The sequence below is a fragment of the Ambystoma mexicanum genome, chromosome 3p, assembly GCF_040938575.1.
Source record: "Ambystoma mexicanum isolate Mex_15411 chromosome 3p, UKY_AmexF1_1, whole genome shotgun sequence".
NCBI lineage: Eukaryota > Metazoa > Chordata > Amphibia > Caudata > Ambystomatidae > Ambystoma > Ambystoma mexicanum.
In genome coordinates, this window is record NC_090925.1 from 271,712,309 (window position 1) to 271,732,195 (window position 19,887).

The following is a 19,887-nucleotide window of genomic DNA, read 5'->3' on the forward strand; positions in this document are numbered from 1 at the left end:
AGCCTATCTGAATGCAACCATTTCTGTGCAAGTCATCACACCTCAATCCCATCTCAATGAAGCCATTGCTACGCAAGCCATCTCACATAAAACCAAGCTCCATGCAACCATTTCAGTGCATGCTATATCACCTCAAGCCTATCTCAATGCAACCATTTCTGTGCAAGCCATCTCACATAAAGCCAAGCTTAATGCAGCCATTTCAGTGCATACTACATAACCTCAAGACTATCTTAATGCACCCATTTCTGTGCAATCCATCACACCCCACGCCCCTCTCAATGCAGTCATTTAATTGCAAGCTATCTCATAAAAAAGACACACTCAATGCAGCCAGTTCAGTGAATGCTATATCACCTCAAGCCTATCTGAATGCAACCATTTCTGTGCAAGTCATCACACCTCAATCCCATCTCAATGAAGCCATTGCTACGCAAGCCATCTCACATAAAACCAAGCTCCATGCAACCATTTCAGTGCATGCTATATCACCTCAAGCCTATCTCAATGCAACCATTTCTGTGCAAGCCATCTCACATAAAGCCAAGTTTAATGCAGCCATTTCAGTTCATACTACATAACCTCAAGACTATCTTAATGCACCCATTTCTGTGCAAGCCATCACAGCCCAAGCTCATCTCAGTGCAGCCATTCCAGTGCATGCTACATCACCCCAAGCCCACCGCAATGCAGCCATTTCCGTGCAATTCATCTCACTGAATTCTGGGGTTTGTTTTAATTGTGTGTTGCATATTTCTGTGCTTTAATACAAAAAAGGATAGACACGTCGCAGTCAGCCACGAGCTTTCATCTACAGCATAGGGGCACATTGGGTAAATGCAAGCCACAGAGGCTGAATCGGGTGTATGGCAGACATTGCCACCCTAATGGTAACATTGCTGGTCCTGCACGGTGTAAAGCGTGTTTGAGTGCCTCTGTGTTATTCTGCGGTTTTTAGTGAATATTTAGGAAGGGCTCTGTTCCCAAAAGAGAATACAAAAGAGTTATTTCAAATCAATGCGGGTCTGGGAGTGATACTTCTGGAACCTGACCCAGCCACCGCTTTGGTTGCACAAGAAAAGGAGCTACACATCATAACAACATGTCCAGACCTACTGCCCTTCAGAAAATAACTCAAGACAAGCGTGTTCCCCACAGCCCAGCATACTGACCTTTAGAAAACAACCCCAAGCAATCTTGTTCTCCCAATAATAAACCTAGCGTCTTTCAGAAAATAACTCAATAGAAGCCAGTTTCACAATTTGATCTGCTGGCCTTCAGGACATAATGCAAAACAAGCCCGTGGTGCATAGGGGCGAAGGTAGAAGGGTTCTATCAATCCAAAGGATTATCAAAAGTCTGTTGGGTTTCAAAACTGCCAGCATTTTCCAGTGTGCAGGGCTATTTAATATGCAAAGCACTGCATTTTTGAAATTGCTTTTGTAAATAGAAAAAAGTTTGCAGTCGGTTTAAATCAAATGCTGATATTCATGATCTTGTAATGTTCTACGTTATGTTTTATTTTGCTATTCAGGGGTGTTTGTGGGACAGGAGGGTTGAACATTTTATTTGGCCAGTGTTCCATGTGAATGAGGCCCAAATGGGAACTCCCAAAAAGTGAGTTTTGTTTTGAAGCTTTGTTTTGTGCCACAGAGAAGGTGGCGCATGCAATCATTTGGTGCAAATATTCATTGAACCTATTATTTAATAAATGTATATTCTTTCTGTACCCCGCAAGGTACTTGGCTTATTTGAGGCACGGGGGGCGGGATCTAATATTAGTCATAGGCAGTGCGAGAATGAATCAAGCAAATTATATATTGCGTGGCGCTTTAATTGGGGGTAATGTATTCCAATTCTTAGGGGTAGTCTCTAAATATATTGTTACTCTTGTTCCCCAACAAGAAATGGTACTGGCCGTCAGGAAATTACTCAAAACAAACTTGTTCCCCAACAATCTAATGTGCAGGTCTTTAGTGAACAACCCAAGACAAACCTGTGCCCCAACAACCAACACACTGACGTGGCTCAGGATAAACCTATTCCCCAATAGTCCAAGGTACTGGCCACAGAAAATGACTCTGCGTGACTTGGCTCAAACGGACTGTCCTACATCTATGTCTCGCACAAACAGCAAGATTAGATGTGGCTGCTCAGGCTTCACATTCAGTCAGTGCTTCTGGGCCTGGACAAACCCAATCCACAAAAGTACTCAAACACAAACACCAAACCAGCACTGCTAACTATATACAAGTACCGCAAAGGTGAAGAGAAAACCAAGCCCTCGGTCGATCAAGTGCTTTGAGCATCTATTTATTCTGGTTTAATCAACATACACAAATCATTCTTTAATGGCAAAAACAGAATATTAGCTCCTGAAGGCACCATATTGTCATGTGTACTGCCTCTCATTGGACTTCGTCAGACTAAATTCAAATGTTACAAACAATGGCTCTATATTATAATAGGACTCCCTCAGTAACACATCGCCATAGAACCACCTCCCATCGGCACAATGCTAATGATGGAATGGAGACTAATGTGACCAACAAGGCAGCTATTTTAAGGCAGACCGCCCAACAAATACGAGTCACATAACACAAGTTAATATAGTTAAAAATGCAAAGTTAATATCACATGTTTCTTGAAACATGATATAGAGCAAGAGTATTTAGCAAATCATGCCAAGCACAAAGCTAGTGGGGGACTGTGACAAAGAAGAGTTAGTTGGAGTTAATGGACTACTGAGACAAGGAAGATTGAGGTGGAGCACTCGGGGACTGTGATGATAAGAGTGAGGTGGAGCTAGTGGAGGAATGTGATGAGGAAGAGTTAGTTGGGGATTGAGGTAGAGTGACGTGGAGGCTATGACAAGAAAGAGTGAGTTGGCGGTAGCACAAGAACTGTGATAAGGAAGAGTTAGGTGGTGGCAGTGAGGGACTGTGAAGAGTAAGAGTGAGTTACAATATGATAGGTTATTTATAATGGGCTTAATAACCAGAGGTTTCTAAGTGCAGACCCGGAGATCGAACCTGTGTTGCTCTGTGTCGTCTTGCTGTCGAGGCGAGAACATTGCCCCTGAGCTATCCTCCCGAGACCAGTTGTTTATAGTGGGAGACTGTGAAAAGGAAGAGTTATGTGGTGGTAGTAGAGTATTGTGACAAGGAAGAGTGAGATGCTGTAGTGTGGGACTGTGACAAGGAAGAGTGAGTTGATGGTAGATGGGGTCTCTGTTGAGGAATAATGAGATGGTCACAGTGGGGGACTGTGATAAGGAAGTGTGAGTTGGTGGTAGTGGGGTACTGTGACAAGGAAGAGTGACATGAAGGTAGTTTGGGTTGTGAAGGCTAAGAGTGAGTTGGTGGTAGGGGGTACTATGATGAGGAATAATGATGTGGTGGTAGTGTGGAACTGATGAGAAAGTGAGATGGTGGTAGTGGAGGACTGTGATGAGCAAGAGGTGTGTTGGGCAATATAGGTAAGAGCCCTATTTAGAACTGGGAAGAGGAAGATGGATGTAGAAGTTCAAGTAGTATTACGTGAGGAAGAAGAGGGAGGTGGAATCATGTAGATATGTGCCTGCCTGACAGCAGGTGGAATCAAGATCGTTACTATTAAGTCACGTGAACAGCTTGTCCAATCAAAACAAAGGATACATTAAACAAGCAATGGTTTACGCTGGTGTCTCATGACACTATATTTTTTAAACTAAGCAATTATAAGCTTGACACATTACCGCCACTAAAACACTAATAGCCTCGTAATACACCACTTCCACACATTTTAATATCATTTGGGAAGCAATCCCTGTATTATTTTTTAATAAAGTAAGATTGCTTCCTAAATTAACTTTAAATACTCCTTTCACTTGAACTAGCAATAACAATGATTCCCATGTATTCATATATTATACATTTGAAGTATTTACACTTGATTTGCAGTTTGTGCCGTTTCTCGAAAAAAAAAAACTCTTGGCTTGAAATAAATAAACAAATCTACACCACCCCTAAGCTCCAAATGTTCCGAAATCATCCTTTCCTACACTGCCTAAATGCTCACTGGCCTCAAAACTGCCCTACATACAACCCTTATAGCATGCTAGGGCAGTTTCCAAAAACGATTCAAAAATGTTATTCTCGAAAATTAATGTAAAAGTAACCCTTTAAATCTCTGAATTGTAACACTGATTTGCACAAAATGTTCCAGTTCTAGGGGGCCCGGTCCCAAACTCTCGTTTGTAAAATGCCATGCTCATCTGGCCTACGGTTCAAAGGTTATGAGCCATAAAGCGCTCACATTACCTCTGGAGGACAGTTTTCACCTTAACTATAGGCTGGCTGGCCAACAGTGTTGGCTTTCGTGCAAGCATGGGATAGGGACTTTCTATAGACTGCCGCCAACATGGTAATACCTGGGCATATGATAGCAGTGATTGTCAAATGCCTATCAAGTCCCCATACACTAGGCACAAATGTGAACTTTGACAATGCTCGTTTTAACAGGACTTCAATGCAAGGAGCAGATCTAAACCAAACAGCTGAGGCAAATTAGGTGTAGACAGTTTTATTACACCAGTAGTACATTTGCAAGTGCAATTAAGACATTAACTCTCAGCAGACTGATTGGAAATAAAATTGAAAGGTCAAAGTTTGATGTTAATGTTTAATATAGCTGGCTCTCTCTTGGGTGGTGTGGGGCATTTAGTGGGTGGGAATGGCTGAGCATGGCCACTGGTAGTCAACAGGTTGGTAAATAACCAAATGGATTTGGTTTGTTTGACCGAAGTGTAAAGATGTGTGGTGGAATTGGTCATAGTCAATTTCGCCGTGAATCTGTTTTCACTTTGGCTAAACAAATCAAATCATGCCATACTCCAAAACCCCAACCCCCTTCCCCAATGTACCTTTTTTTCTGCCTGCTGCCACTTCTACTGCACCTCTATGGTCTAAGATTCATCCCTCTAACGTGGGTCGGATCTCACGCCTCAGGGTCCCTTTATCTTTTTTTCTTTTTTTTTAATTTTAAGGGGTCATGTGCGGGCGACACCCATGCAACCCCTGCTGACATTATAGTGAACAGGTTGCGGGGGACGCCCCGCAGCCTCCACTCCCCTTGTTCATTATAGTGCCATTTGAGTGGGAGATTTGATCATAATGTTCGTATTCGATCAAATCTGAAATCAAGTCTCCCATTCGGACAATTGTATTCTGTCAGATTGGGTTTTACCAAGCAAACACTGACAAGCTATATTTCTTTCCTCCTAGCTGTACTCCAGTACAATAGCTGTCTTTTCAGTGGCACTTACTAGAGAAAACTGCACACACCGGTAAAGAAAACAGTTTTGGCTTTTGTGTATGCATGGGATAGGCATTTGAGAGTCACTACCAAAATGGTATTATTTGGCCATGAATTGGCAACTGTTGGTGCATGCTGCGATAGCCTTGGTATATGATGCGTGAGAAAGCAAAGGGTGTCTCACCTACTATTCCCCAGAATCTCTCTCTCAGGTTGCCAGGGCAGGGCCATCGCCTTTAAATCCAGGCCCTGAGGGTGGAGGAGTGCGGGAGGATCACCTGGGTGAGGGGTCTTCATGGGTTGGGGGTGAGGCAACCAATGGTGAGACACGGTATTCCCTCCCTTTCCCGTACCCATGCCTGATCTTATTTTATAGGAATCTCCAAGGTCTCAACTCCCCCCCCCCCTTGCTGCAGAAACACTGGGCCGAGGAAGAGGGCGACTGAGAGTAAAGAGGCTAACCCTTAGACATCTCATAGGACATGTCCCGCTAATAGGGTCAGGCAAAGTCAGGCACTTTACTTTAATTCCATACATTTGATACCCATTAACTCTCCCCACATGGATAAAAGGTGGAACATAGAGACACACTCTGAGCAAGGTGGAACACGAGAAGGTACAGATCTTCCGGGGTAAAGGCAAACCTACCGGAGCTGGATGACCAATTGAGACACTAGAGCAAAGAGGTAGGGAAACCCTTACGATACCTGCAGATGGTCGTTGCTTCTGGGAAACCGTGAAAGAGACTTGGAGAAACCAATTCGCAGACAAGAAGAAACCTGCATTGTGTCTCAAGGATGTCAAAGACCCTCCCGGGTGAACGACAGAGTTGGGGAGCCGACACCAAGCCTGTGGTATTAACCTTGACATGTGAATCAAAGCCGCAAAGAAAGGAATGTGCACAACGAGTAAGTTAGTGAAAGACATGAAAGGCTGGTTTGTGTCAAGGAAAGATTGAAGCCGCAACAGTATATCTCACAAGTGAAGGTTGAGCACATGCTGATGAGACGAGAAAGAAAGCTAACCAGTGATGAACTTTTAAGTGGCTGATAACTGTGACGCCAGTGATACAGAGTAGCAGAGTAGTCTGGCTAAAGGAAGTGGCCCATTCAAAAAGTCTCTGCGAAATGTGAAATGTTTTGGTATAAAGCGGCAAAGTGAATTAACTTTGAAATGCGTAATGGTCAAGATTAACCCCGGCAAAAGGGGAAGTGAAATGTGAATGCTTGAAGAGGAAGATTTCCTGCTTATGGTTCTGAAGTACCAAAACCAAGAGACAATGGGGGAAATAACACAAGAGTGTGAGCTGAAGAAAAAGTCAAAGATGTCTATAGTATAAGCTTCGCACATTTGAAAGTCTTCAACATCAGTAAAAGGTCAGAGCCCGACTGAGGGAGACCGGAAGTGCGATAAATTAGGGGAAAGGACCCCTAACAAATTTGAATTAAGCTTGGGGAGGGGAACCCCTGCAAGCAGTATGATTGCGAGGTCTGAGCCCAGCTGAGAGAGACCTATGTGAACTGTTAAAGCTTTGATAGGTCAGGCACGATGGGGGGAGACCTACGGGAACTTTTTGTTGAACTGTGAAAAAACTATTGGAACACTAGAATAAGTGACTTTAACGTGGAAGGCCAGGCAGGTCACAATCCATGTCATGAAGGTTCCATGTTCTTTCATTGACAGGCTTTTTAACACCTGCTGTTTCAACGTGGAAAGAATAAAAACGTTCAACAAATTTGTATTTTATTTTTTACAGGGTGTTCCCCCCAAACGCCCCCTCACCCACCCATTTTTAAATGTTCCCGACCCCCAACCCCTTATCTGCCCTTTCCCACCCCCACCAAAAGAATTGATTAAACATTTTCATTATTCTTTCTACACTGAAAAAGCAGGCGTTAGACGTTGTACCTTTTTTGACTGCATTTGTTTTGAGAACCTGAGACAGAGTGAGTCATACTGTCTATGGGGGCTACATTACTCTACGCTGTCCAAAGTTGGGAGGAGAGCTGACACAGCCATCTTGATGTTTTATGTTATAACACTGATTTTCCATTGCATACATATTCCCCTTTACACACTTTATGTATAAGAGATAGGGCAGGCATTAGGTTTTGTTAGTATAGGCCATTTTGATTTGACAAAGACTGACTAGGATTGTGTTTTATTTAATATTTGATGGCAGAGACTACTCCCATCATAGGTATAGGGCAAAATAGGATTTTTTTCCAACCCCATAAATCTAATAAAGGCTTTGAAATGGCATCTCTTGTGTCTGTGTCAAACTTCTGATACCATGCCTCCCTTACATATGTCAGTGCCTGGGAAGTGCCTAAAATGTACACAGCTGTTTGCTTTGCCTTTGCTTGTTTTTAACAGCACTTTAATGAAAGGACATACATAATTGAAAAGTCTTAAAACACAGTTGGGTCAGACATTTGGATTATACCAGTAGCACAAGTCCTGCTGAAATTAAACCATTAACTCTCAGCAGACTGAATAGGAATAACACTGGCAGGCCTCAGTTCAAGGATACTGCTTGAGAGAGAAGTAGCTCCAAAATATCCAAAGAAGATGGCCGTAGGGATTCGTTTGGTCATGTACAGCCAGCAGGGTGGTTAAAAAACAAATAAAAAACCTTGAATCTGTGTGCCCCAATTCACATGCCGCCCTTCTCCTATCAGTAGTCCAGTGCAATAGAGGTGACTGGTGGGTGGTGCTTATGTGCTACCAAATCTTCAAAATTAAAACGTTGAAAACGTTGATTATATGCCATATTCAGGTTATACAGGGAAATTGGGCAGAATCAGGGGTTTCCTTCTGATTTGAAATTGTTTAAAAACGTCTCGGGAGAATAGCTCAGGGGCAACGTGCTCACCTTGGAAGCAAAACGACACGGAGCACCACAGGTTCGATCCCCGGGTCCGTGCTTAGAAACCTCTGGGCATTAGGTGAGTTATAAATAACCTATCATGTTATATTGGTGAGTTGTGAGTCACGTAGCTGGCAAGGCAGCCCATCAAGTTGGGTGACTGTTTCCTAGACCTCATTGCGATCTACATGCCACTGCACCTATATCAATAATTGTCGGGCTGTCTCAACCCTTACCTTTGTTTCTGATCAAGTGAATCATGCTTGTTTTTGTATTACGTTTTCTCATTGTGAGGATGATTTATCGTGCGAGCTGGTGCTTTGCAGGTCAGATTTTCTGAAGGTGTATTCCTTATAAGTCAACGACAAGGGAACTGTGTGCTGGCTCGATGAATGCAGATGTAACCGAGGAGATATGCTACCTTGCCACAGTATCTACATAGTAAACGCCAGAAACGGGAACGCAGGGCTGGAATCCCAGCTTCTCATTCGGCACACGATGTGATCCTAAGTAAATGGTGTTACATCAATGCACCCAAATTGATTTCTATAACGAGCAGTGATTTAAGTCCCTGCATGTAATGGAAAAAAAGCTCACTCAAACATGCTTTAATGGCCTATGCGGATGTTATACAAACCATTATATTAACCATTTAGTCAGTGCACAATGTAAGCTGATTTGCCTGTTTGCTCACTACTGGCAACAACACTTGGCAGCTATGGATCACTCAATGGACCTCATTACGACCCTGGCGGTACGGAGTGAACGGCGCTGTAAAAGGTGCCGGCGCCGTTGTCTCCGCACCGCCGCATTACGAGTTCCCCTTGCGGGACACGGTAAGCACGCCTGGGAAAACCAGGCGTGCTTACCGGATCCCGCGAGGGGAAGAGGGAGCGAACAACGGGCCATCTCGTAATGGCCCGTTGTTTGCTCCCTCTCCCATTCCCATTTAGCCATATGGGGGCGGAAATGGGAATGGGGAAGGACCGTATCCGGGTCCTTGGAGGGAGGAATTACCGGGCCTTCCGAACTCGGAATGACCCGGTAAGTCCTCTTTCTGAGGACCCAGACCCCGACGCGATTTCGGCGGCAGCCATGCCACCAATAGCGGCATGGTTACCGCCGAACTCGTAATGAGGGCCAATGACAAGTAAAAGAAATTATATATATTGCAACACTTATTGGTATTGGCATTGTTAAACATATGCATATGTACAAACATTTTAACTATTTGGTGTAGGTGCAATCAAACAATGGGGCTCATTATGTGTTTGGTGGTACCTCGGTGGTAAATCTGCCAAGATACCAGTGAACTGTAATATCGTTACCGCCACTTGGCCCAGCAGTATTACCACCAGATTACAAGTGGTGGTGGCGGTGTTAGTCTCCACTCTTTTGGATTGCATTGCGTTGAACTCAATGTTTTCCTCCAGACACTCCTGAAGGCAGGGCACCCCAGAATGGTTTCTTTGGGCATCATAACGACCTTGCCGGTCCGGAAAGAATGGTGGTGGTAAAACCGCCACCACCGTTGTTTCCGGACCGGCTGATTCAGAGTCCTGCAGGCGGAAGGTGTCACTCCCGCCACATCTGACCTTGTGGGATTAACACCACCCGCTTGCAGGCAGACAGAAAAACACCGGCTCTGTCACAGTCGGAACCGGTGTTTCCATGGTCCCCATCCCCGAGTCCTATGGGACTCCATGGGAATGGGGATTTGCAGAATTCCGCCTCCGGAATTACTGGGTCACTGGGGTTGTAATGCCTCAGTGATTCCGGCAATCACAGAGGCAGAATGGTATTACGGGTCCGGTGGCAGCCTGCCGGTTTTTCCAGCACTGCTTCCGCTGGACTCGTAATGAGGCCCTTTGACTCTTCTCTTCTCAGTAACTTCACTCTTGAACTTGATGTCAAGTATTGGGATATCCAATGTTTTGTTGCATTTTTTTTTGACAAATGTGTTTGAAATGCACCAATTTAATGTTTTAATAAACAATACATATCAGTGGGTGGCTCATCCAACACACTCCCAGATGAGAGGAAGACCCTCTTGCTTCGCCCAATTGTGTACTCCTAATCCAGGGGGGATTTCTGACCCTGTAGTAACAATTAAAATGTGGCCCCGATGCAGGCAGGGCTGAGCCCTAACTCAGAGCATTGGAGACAGCCCTCCCTGAATGCACAGTGGTGCACGGACAGCCCTCGCTGAATGCACAGTGGTGCACCACTGCCTCCCAGCAACCACTTGCTACCGCGCGCTTCCTGTTCCCACTTTCTGCCACTCCCCCACATCTTCCCACCAGGCTCAGTGTCAGGAAACCTGTGTGTGTTCACTCGCACGAGCCTCAGGGGACACCGCTGTGGCAATTGGCGCTGTACAATCACCTGCACGCGTTTGCGCCCCTCAAGTATCAATAGGTGCGGTGTGCACCAATTTATAATTCTCATAACCGGCCTTGGATTCAAACCAATTATGAAAACACTTTGGGATATATCAGCGGTTCTACGTTGAACTAGCGAATTAAAAACACTGAGGCCGAAACGCCATTTTTTTGTATCGCATTTCCCAAAAAAATGTCAGGTTTTTGTGTGTGCATCTTTTAATACATGGGACACCCCCGCAGAAACCCCCCACATCCCCCACCTTTTTGCATACCCTTACCCAAACCCCCCTCCCCCGATCTATGTATCTGATAACGGTGCAAAAATCCAAAATGTCTTCAATTTAAACAATTCTGTGTTTTTGGCTTCTGCGTGTTTGCATTTTTTTTTTGTGAGATTACCATATCCGCCTGCTCCCTTTTGCAAAACCATGGCTCACCCAACAGAACTCACGAGCTCTCGGGCTATATCAGAAACATTCTTCCATACTGCACCCCCCTCCCACCCCCCCACCTATGTTCATAGCATCTATTCCCGCTTTCCCATCCACTTGTTTGCCTTCCCTCATGTTCTTTCTTCCTGCAGACTAAGGTCTAGTCACCACTGGCTGGGGGACAGTTTGGTGCAATGTAAAAGCAAATTAACATAAACTGGTCAGATTGACAGTGAGATAATCGCTCGCCCCTGATATCGGTGTGCAGCCTGCTGTGGCAGGTCTGAAACCCTGGCAGGGTCAACTCAGCCTTTCGTCCTTTCAAGGTCAATAAATTGAGTACCACCCTGTGGGATAGTAATGTCTTCTGTTATTTCATCGTTCTGAGACCTATGGGTGTGTAGCGCTATATAATAAATAAATAAAAATTATTATGACATATTCCTGCCACAGCACTGGCCCAGAGATCGTGGGAGAGGAGAATGTATGAATGCATGTTGTAGCACAGTTCTGAGAAGCGAATCGCCTCTAGGCGCTTCCTGATTACGCTGTGTGATTGCATGAAGCTTCAGAGAAAGGTGAGTGCTGTTTTCCGGAATCCGTGTGGCTGACTTGGGTGTGCTGCTTCACTGGGATGTGGGGCACTGCCCGTTTCCGGGGCTGCGGCGTGTGCTGGTCCTGATGGAGGATTTGTAGGAAATAGTGCTGTATTCAGTCGCAGCGGATGTGTCTAAGGACTTCGCTGTTAATGGATTGGTGTGTGAGGAGGGGAGTGCTTTCGGGGTCAGGGTGATAGAGTCTCAGGGCTTCTTTCCATTTAACAGTCTTGATTCAGTGGTTTGGGGCACCCTTGTGTACTGGGCAAGACTGCCCCCCGCCCTCCATCATATCCACAGATCCCTGGCTAGGGATTAGAATTCCACAAACGAATGCACAGCGCGCACCCCCTAAAGGCATAACAGTGATCCTAACATTGAATCCTGGGGTGTCTTCCTGGAACACGCACTCCTGCACCCTAAATCCCAACTGATAACCTGGGGGTTCAGCAACCCTGTTCACTATCAGCAGCTCCCAGAGAAGGCTGCAGCAGATGGGGGTGGGGCGGGGGCTTGGGGGGTTGGTGTACTTGCAGGGCAGCCTTAGTCCCATCAGCGTGATGAAGGCGTGCAGGCTGCGACCCTGAGCAGTGTAACCTGTAACCCCCCCCACCCCCCTTTCCCACATACTTCAATATTCTAAAGTGCCCCGACAGCGACAGCATCCGTGCGCTGCAGACAAATCTAACTGGACCGACAGACACGAGCATGGACATCACAGGATGAAACTATTCAGAACACGTTCCCTGAGGAGCCGGCGGGCACCGGAGATCCCGTGCAGCCATACACACAGGTACACGATTAACACGATGCACGATCCTGCACAGGAGTGCCGTGCTGCACAAAGCTCGTGGCACTGCTACACCGGAGGCACCGGGCACAACGTAGGTTTGCTGTTTAGCGCTTTGCACTGCTGTGAGGAGGCGTCAAAGCTCTGGAAGCAGGAGAAGGGGTCGCACGGAAATTAGGCGAAGTGAGGCTGAGGGAGTGCGAAGGAGACAGCATAACATCATGTCATGCTGGTTGTTCGCGTAGCGCGTTCCACTGCTGCCAGGCTGCTTCAAAGCACTCAGAGCAAAAAAGAAGAGTGGTGGGAAAGTGTGTGGGGGTTTGGGGAGGGAGGAAGGATACGACAACACGTTGCTCTGCAACTATGCAGAGTAATAGCGCCCGGTCCAAAGTTGTCCTGCTACAAAAGTGCATTAAGAAAGCCATATTTGTGTGTAAGTATGTGTGGCCACACTTGCAGCGATTGGCGATCATTCATGAGCCCCTCCACAAATCCCCAAGAAACGAAGTATCTTACAGTGGTCGCGTGCACTTGACTGAGACATGGGCGGAAGATGCACGCGCCCAAGATCACACCTGTTGTCAAGTGGATCTGGCTAGAAATCGTAGGGCCCCTTCGGCTCCAAGCCGCTGCACTGCAGCGGAGCGCGAACATTGATGGTGGTCAACCGAGCACTGGCGGTTAAGTTTATTTTATTGTTGAATAAAACATGTGAGGTCTGATTCAAAGTGACTATGCACAGCAAACAAAAAAAAGACACTTTGCAACACTCTGTGGTTCAGGGTGTTTGTTGGCAGTGCAGAGTGACACTGCTCTGTAATTCAGGGTGTTTGTTGGCAGTGCAAAGTCAGTTTGCACTGAAAAAAGAACTTTGCACCGCTCTGTGGTTCAGGGTGTTTGTTGGCAGTGCAGAGTGACTTTGCACTGCACAAAATAACTTTGCACCGCTCTGTGGTTCAGGGTGTTTGTTGGCAGTGCAGAGTGACTTTGCACTGCACAAAATAACTTTGCACCGCTCTGTGATTCAGGGTGTTTGTTGACAGTGCAAAGCCAATTTGCACCGCTTAAAAGTTCCATGAATCAGGATTTAGGACCGGAAGCGTTGCACACAGAAGCAAGACGGCACCCCTGGGCTCACGTGGCTACAATGTTAAACACCCCGTTAATGCATGGTGCTAAATCGTGAGACGAACATCAATCACTTGCATGCACGCCACGACTCTCTCGCAGCCAAAGGCTGACATTGGATAACTTCTAGAATGCAAAGGTCTCTCCAGGTCTGATCTCCTGCGCCAGGACTCAGGAAACAAACCAATCTTCTGCTGTCTAAGAAAGCTCTGGAGTCTTAAGTCTCTAAAGTGGAGCCATGGGTGTCTCCAGTGATGCAAAGCCTGTAAACGTTCGACCTCGTTCTCTTGCTTTTCTGCTCTGGAGCTCGTGGGAAAGGTGCCCACATGCTAGCTTGTTTTCATTTCATACACCGTGCAATGCCCTGCCCCGTGGCTGGTGCGCACTTTACACATGATGACATATAACTGAGACAAACACACACCCTGTTTTATCATCTGGCGGAAGGATGAGCACATCCTGCAGAAGGCAAACAGCTGATCCTTCCAAACCCTGACTTTCCAGATCCATCCTCTGATCTCCTGAGATCATGCCGGCCAAGATCCAAGCATCGCCCCTCACCCCCAAGAGGTCCCCACTGACAAGACCCCACACACCACCCTTCCCTGAAGCTGTCATCAAAGAGCCCAACCTGGAGCGGTTTCTTGCAGCTCATCCAAGCCTGTAACCTGTGATCCACTCATTCAAGACCCATCCCAGATCCCTTGGGTGACCCTTTCATCACAACCCCAAACCATCAGCTTAGGGCAGTGCAGGAAGTGATCCCAGACCCTGGCATTGCCGACCCTCCCCTGCTCCCCACATCCTATTAGGATATACTGATCATATGGACCTCATTACGAGTTTGGTGGCAATGCTTAAGAGGGTACAATGAACAAGAGGGGTAGAGTCAAAGGCTACCTTAGTCATGGGCGTGACAGGAGGTCACCAAATACTGACACTGTTAACGAATTGCCATTTTTAAGCAATACATGAAATGAACTGTCACTTTGCTTACTAACTCACCAATACGCAGACTACGATGTACTTCATTATGCATATTTCTCATGCTACGGCACATGTTAATTTATGTAAATATGTCTTTGTGTTAGTTTAAATAAAACCTTTCCCTTTTTTGACATTCCTGTATCTCACGGTGATCTCTTTTTTGAGCTAGCAGCCAGCTAGCTCTGCTGCAAATATTTGGTGACCTCCTGTCACGCCCATGACTAGGGTAGCCTTTGACTCTACCCCTCTTTTTCATTGTACTTTCTAACCCTCTAGAGTCAGGCCCCCTTATAAAAAAAAGAGGGTCCCTCCCATATCTCTCACAATGCTTAAGAGGTTGACATTGCCAAATGCTTCCTGTGTTGCCGAATTGTCTAATTATGAGTGTTTGAACCCAAAAGCAAGCAAAGAGCCTGCATGGCCATAGCGGTATTATTGCCACAAAATTGGCAGCAATGTGGCCTGCGCGACTATGGCACTCAGTAATACCTCCATTCCCGAATGAAGTCCCATGGAACTTCAGAATGAGGAATAACACGCTCATAATCAGTGCCCATTCAATAGTTATCAGGTGTGGCAACTGCCTTTCAGTTTGGCTGCATTATCACTACTCATGCCTCCAAGCACATGAGGATAACAGTGCTACAAATTAAAAGCAGAATCTGTCATTTGCCCCCAATACCCGGCAGAGCCTGACCTTTCTCGCATCGTCTCCCTCTCCTGCTTGTGCTGAGTTTTGCCCAGCAGCCTTGGCATAGCAGGGTCAGTTTACACATGATTCCTACTGGTGCTGGCTTAGGCCCAGGAGGGCTCATGCAGTCTTGATTTACCCTGGCACAGCTTGTGTTCGGGGCACCAAGGTTGATTACCATCTGATCCTGCCCTAGCTTTAACATTGCAGGATTGCCTCTGACTCCACAGTGTGGTCCTAGAACCAGCATCAGTGGTTGACCGGTGCCTTCAAGCGACCATGGCCAATGGTGACCATGACCCAGAGTGACTGGCTTTCCTGTGGCTCCAGTCTACCATGGCCCAGTGGGACCCGGTCCATGCACTCACCTGGACCACCGCAGGCTTGCCTGTGACTTCAGTGCATTGGATAGTCTGGACCTAGAGTCAGCATCACTGGTGCACCTCTGACTTAATGGCCAATGGTGGCCATGACCCAGAGTGACTGGCTTTCCTTTGGCTCCAGTCTACCATGGCCCAGTGGGACCTGGTCCATGCACTCACCTGGACCACTGTAGGCTTGCCTGTGACTCCAGTACATTGGATATTCTGGACCTAGAGTCATCATCACTGGTGCACCTGTGACTTCATGGCCAATGGTGGCCATGACCCAGAGTGACTGGCTTTCACGTGGCTCCAGCCTACCATGGCCCAGTGGGACCTGGCCCATGCACTCACCTGGATGACGGTCTTGAATGTGGAGGTCTTGACAATGTTGGTGCAGATGAGGCTGTCAGGGTCCCTGTCTGCCGAGCCGTAGACCTCCCCCATGATGAAGACCATGGGCAGTGCCAGCAGCAGGGAGGCCACCCAAATGAAGGTGATGAGCTTCTTGGTGCGGCTGCGGGACATGATGCTCTTGGCCTTGAAGGGGTGGCAGATGGCCATGTAGCGCTCCACGCTGAGGCTGGCAATGTTCAGCGCTGTGGCGTAGGTGCAGGCATCCCGCAGAAAGTAGTAGCCCTTGCAGGCGGCATTGCCAAAGGCCCAGGGGTGGTGCACCCAGATGAAGTTGTAGAGCTCCACCGGCATGCCCAGGATGAGGATGAGCAGGTCAGACAGTGCCAAACTGCCCAGATGGTAGTGCACGGTGCTCTGCAGGTTCTGTAGGGACCGCTTCCGGGCCAGAGTGTAGGCGGTGATGGTGTTGCCCGTTGTGCCCACTATGAACAGGCCAAGGTAGATAATGGTCACCAGCACCTTGGAGTAAATGTCTGTGTTCACCTCCAGGTCATCTTCCGCATGGCTGGGCCGGCTCAAGGGGTCCCCGCTCTGGTTGGAGGCATTCATGGGGGGCTCTCCATCCAGGAAAGTACCCCATGCCAGCACAGTGGGACTGAGCGAGGAGGCATTCATTGCAATGTCCACAGCTTGGAAACGGGCCTGAGTTGCCATCAGGCCACTCAATTGTAAGGTCTGGGCAGTGTATTTGTCTCTGTGCCCTTTGATTTCAATGAATGGCCTTTTAATGAGGTTGCATTGGGCACCCGCCCCTCTACTGTAAAATGAGATCCTGTTTCTGATGCCAGCCAGTGATGCACTTACAGATGCCAGGTGATATACTTGTCTTAGTGCCCGGTGGCTGGAAAGGTTGACGCACGAAGACCGGAAACCCGCACTCACGGCTGCAGGGGACGTGCCGAGGTTTCGCGTTGCCCGCGACCAGGGGACGTCCACTCCCGATGCCAGGCACCTGTCTGCTCCCGGTGCCACAGAACGCTCGTTCACTTTGACAGGTGGCATAAGCTCACGGGTCTTCACTGACCTGGGATAAGCAGTGACCCCTGGGGGTCTTCCGGGGCCCCCTCGGGGGCAGCCAGTGGTCCCCGCTGTGCAAGTCGCCCCAACACGTCCATGTGTCCTTATAATGCCAGATGGTGCCCTCTCGGTGCCCACGAATCGAACTTGCACTGCTAATGGTGCCAACGTGCTATGAGTAGCTCCTCCTGTCCGAAGCCTTGCCAGGACATGATCCCTAAATGACCAGAGGCACTTTCAGTACCAAACGTGCCCCCCCTGCGCTGAAGCTCTGCTCGCCGAAACGTGGCTCTCTTTAATGCACTGAGGAAAAGAGGGCTGGGGGGTAGCGCGGGGGGAGGGGGCCGAGGGCTGTCCGTCGAATGTGGTCGAAACCGCCTTAAAGAAGCCGGAGCTCGCGCTCGCAGCCGTCTGGGTCCCACCCAGCAGCAACGCACTCCAAGGATCCACAGCTCCCGTTATCAATGGGAGAGCCCCCTCCTCCCTCGCCTGCTGCCCGCCCCCAGGAGTGGAGATGCGCAGATCTCAGCGGCTACTCACAACCCCTCCTACTGTCTGCGTGTGCCTCGCACCGCACTCTGCCCCTCTCGGCGCTCTGCTCCGGTGGAGACCATGAGACCCTCCAATGGCACAACAGCAGGTCGGTGCTCCTGTTGGGAGGGAGACCGGGGCGTGCGGTGTGTGAGAGGGATATGTTTATGGGGGGCAATCGTGTAAATGTGAGAACAAAGGGGTGTCGTGTAGTGCCTGTGTTCGGGGTGGTTGACTTGATATAGGTTTGCAGAGCGGGCGCACGGAGAGTGTGTGTGCTCGGTGTAAGCACACGGCGCGTGCCTTGGTGTACTGTGGTGCGAGTCCACGCAGTGTGCGGCTGTGGCGTGCACCTTCGTGGTGAATGTGCTAGAGGAGGCGCTGAGCTCGTGCGAGAACAGCAGTAAAGAGCTGCCACGCTGCAAGGTGTGAACGAAGGTAGGGCCCGGTGTGATGTGTGGTGTCTGTCTGGCATTTTAATAGGGGGCGTAGCGTGTTTATGTTTAGGAGACCTGTTTTGGGTGGTGGTCGTCATGAATGCGAGATGTGCAACAGGCATGAGAGTGTGGGGTGGTGCCGTGAGTGTTGGTATGAGGCGGCGGCATTAAGCGGTGCGTGGGACTCGCGTGGCTATGCGGGCTGGCAGTTATTGGGTACGGGTGGCGGCGTGTACTACTGCGCGTTCTTCGGTGTACGGGGAGGATGCGGGTTGGTCGAGGGGCATGTGCAGGTGTAGGGTGCCGCCTGGTCGCAGGTGATTTAGGTCTGGATATTATGAGGCAGGCGTTTGTGTTTCAGGTGCTTGGTGTGAGTGGATCGATATGGCTGTGGATGGGGAGGCAAGGGTGGGTATGGGTTTACAGGAGTGCGAGGTTGGCGAGTAGGGTGGTTGTGCTTGAAGGTAGTCTTCGGGGTGCGGGGTTGTGGGTTTCTTTAGTGGTTGCTGCCGTTTAGTTGTGGGGTCTGAGGGCGGGCCAGTAGCCGGTTATGGGCTGTGAGCTGATGAGTTTGGGTACTGCTGGGTATCTACCATCGGAATGTTTCAGGCGTCTGAATGGAGGGGGCGGTTCCGATGTGGGGACTACGACAGGGAGGGTGGGGAGACGATCGACGCAAACTAAGTGTTCCAGAACACGGGACTATTCACCCCTATCGGAAGATTAGCCGTAGCCAGGGACGGCGTCAGGGCCTTTTGAGTTTTTTTTTCTCCCTCGGCCCTCGGGCACTAGCAACTTCCCTCATAATGTTGCAGTCGGCAGTCATATAACACGGAAATACAATACGTTCGTTTTGGGGCCATGCATGTGTCATTAGCAGCCAGCGCGTACTCCGGGGATGAAATCAGGAGACGGTGCTTCCTAAATCAACGGTTGTGATGTGACGAGAAGCCCTTGAAAAACAACATCATCGGATTCCAACAAGAGGGTACCAGAATCATGTATTTATGACACACGCACTATGGGGAGCAAAACACATCTTCGAAGTGTTAGGACTCCGAGAAGCTAGTTAGGTTACGAGCACCGATAAGCACGGCCCAGAAGCCCCCCGCATGCTACTAATCTCGTGTATTCGGTTATGTACACATATTTCGTGGACTTCACTGGCTGGATTCGCACGGGTGGGCCATAGCGTCATACCCCAGTGACCTGCGCTGCCCGAATGAATGAAATCTGCCTGGCCAATGGGCGCCGACAACGCGACTTCCCTTCAAGCCAACAGAGCCCGAGGGAAGGCTGCGGGATCGCATTGACTTCTTACTCCAGTGGTAGCCCCCACCCCGCCTGACCTGAGAAACATGTTTCCACCCCTCCCCCTACTCCAACAAGCTATGACTGACTATGTTTGTGTTTCAAATGCTTACACCTTCTATTACAAGCAGGTGCTGCAATCAAGAGCCTTGTGCCCAACCCACTCGACCCCCCCCCCCACGGGGTAGCCCCACAGTTGAAAGTCATTGACTTAAACCGAGCAGATGGACAGGACGATTTTAGGCGGTATGTAATTCGTGCTCGTCTCTTACAGACAGACTATTCCTTACTGCCCCACCCCCTCTCGAACCTCGACTCTCCTCCCTCACCCCCTTCCTTTGCCTTCCTCTATTTCGCTCTCTGCCGCCCACCTTCTCACCGTCCTTCACTTGTCGCCTTTTCGATCATCTCCTCTAATGCCATTTACATGTTCTTCTGTCCCACCACCTTTTCTGCGATCCGTCCCACTCCTTTACCCGTCCCACCCCATGTGCGCCCCACATATCCCCCAGTCCCTTCCCGCCTAATCCCATTCTTTCCCGTCCTTTTCTGCTATCGCAATTGTCCAGTTCCGTGTCTCACCCTAGTCGCTTCCCTCTCCTCTCCCCTTCTGCGGTCTCATCCATGCCTTTCCTATCTCA

General features: G+C 48.5%; 1 protein-coding gene across 1 annotated transcript in view; it reads right to left on the reverse strand.

The window, feature by feature from the left end:
* Positions 1-17,597, reverse strand: part of NTSR1 (neurotensin receptor 1) — a 1,583,963-nt gene extending 1,566,366 nt beyond the window's left edge. Inside the window, exon 1 of the mRNA XM_069650778.1 lies at positions 15,888-17,597. Within this exon, the coding sequence (XP_069506879.1) occupies positions 15,888-16,952 (1,065 nt within the window). The 5' untranslated portion in view covers positions 16,953-17,597. The remainder of the gene's footprint in view (positions 1-15,887) is intronic.
* Positions 17,598-19,887: the final 2,290 nt, after the last annotated feature.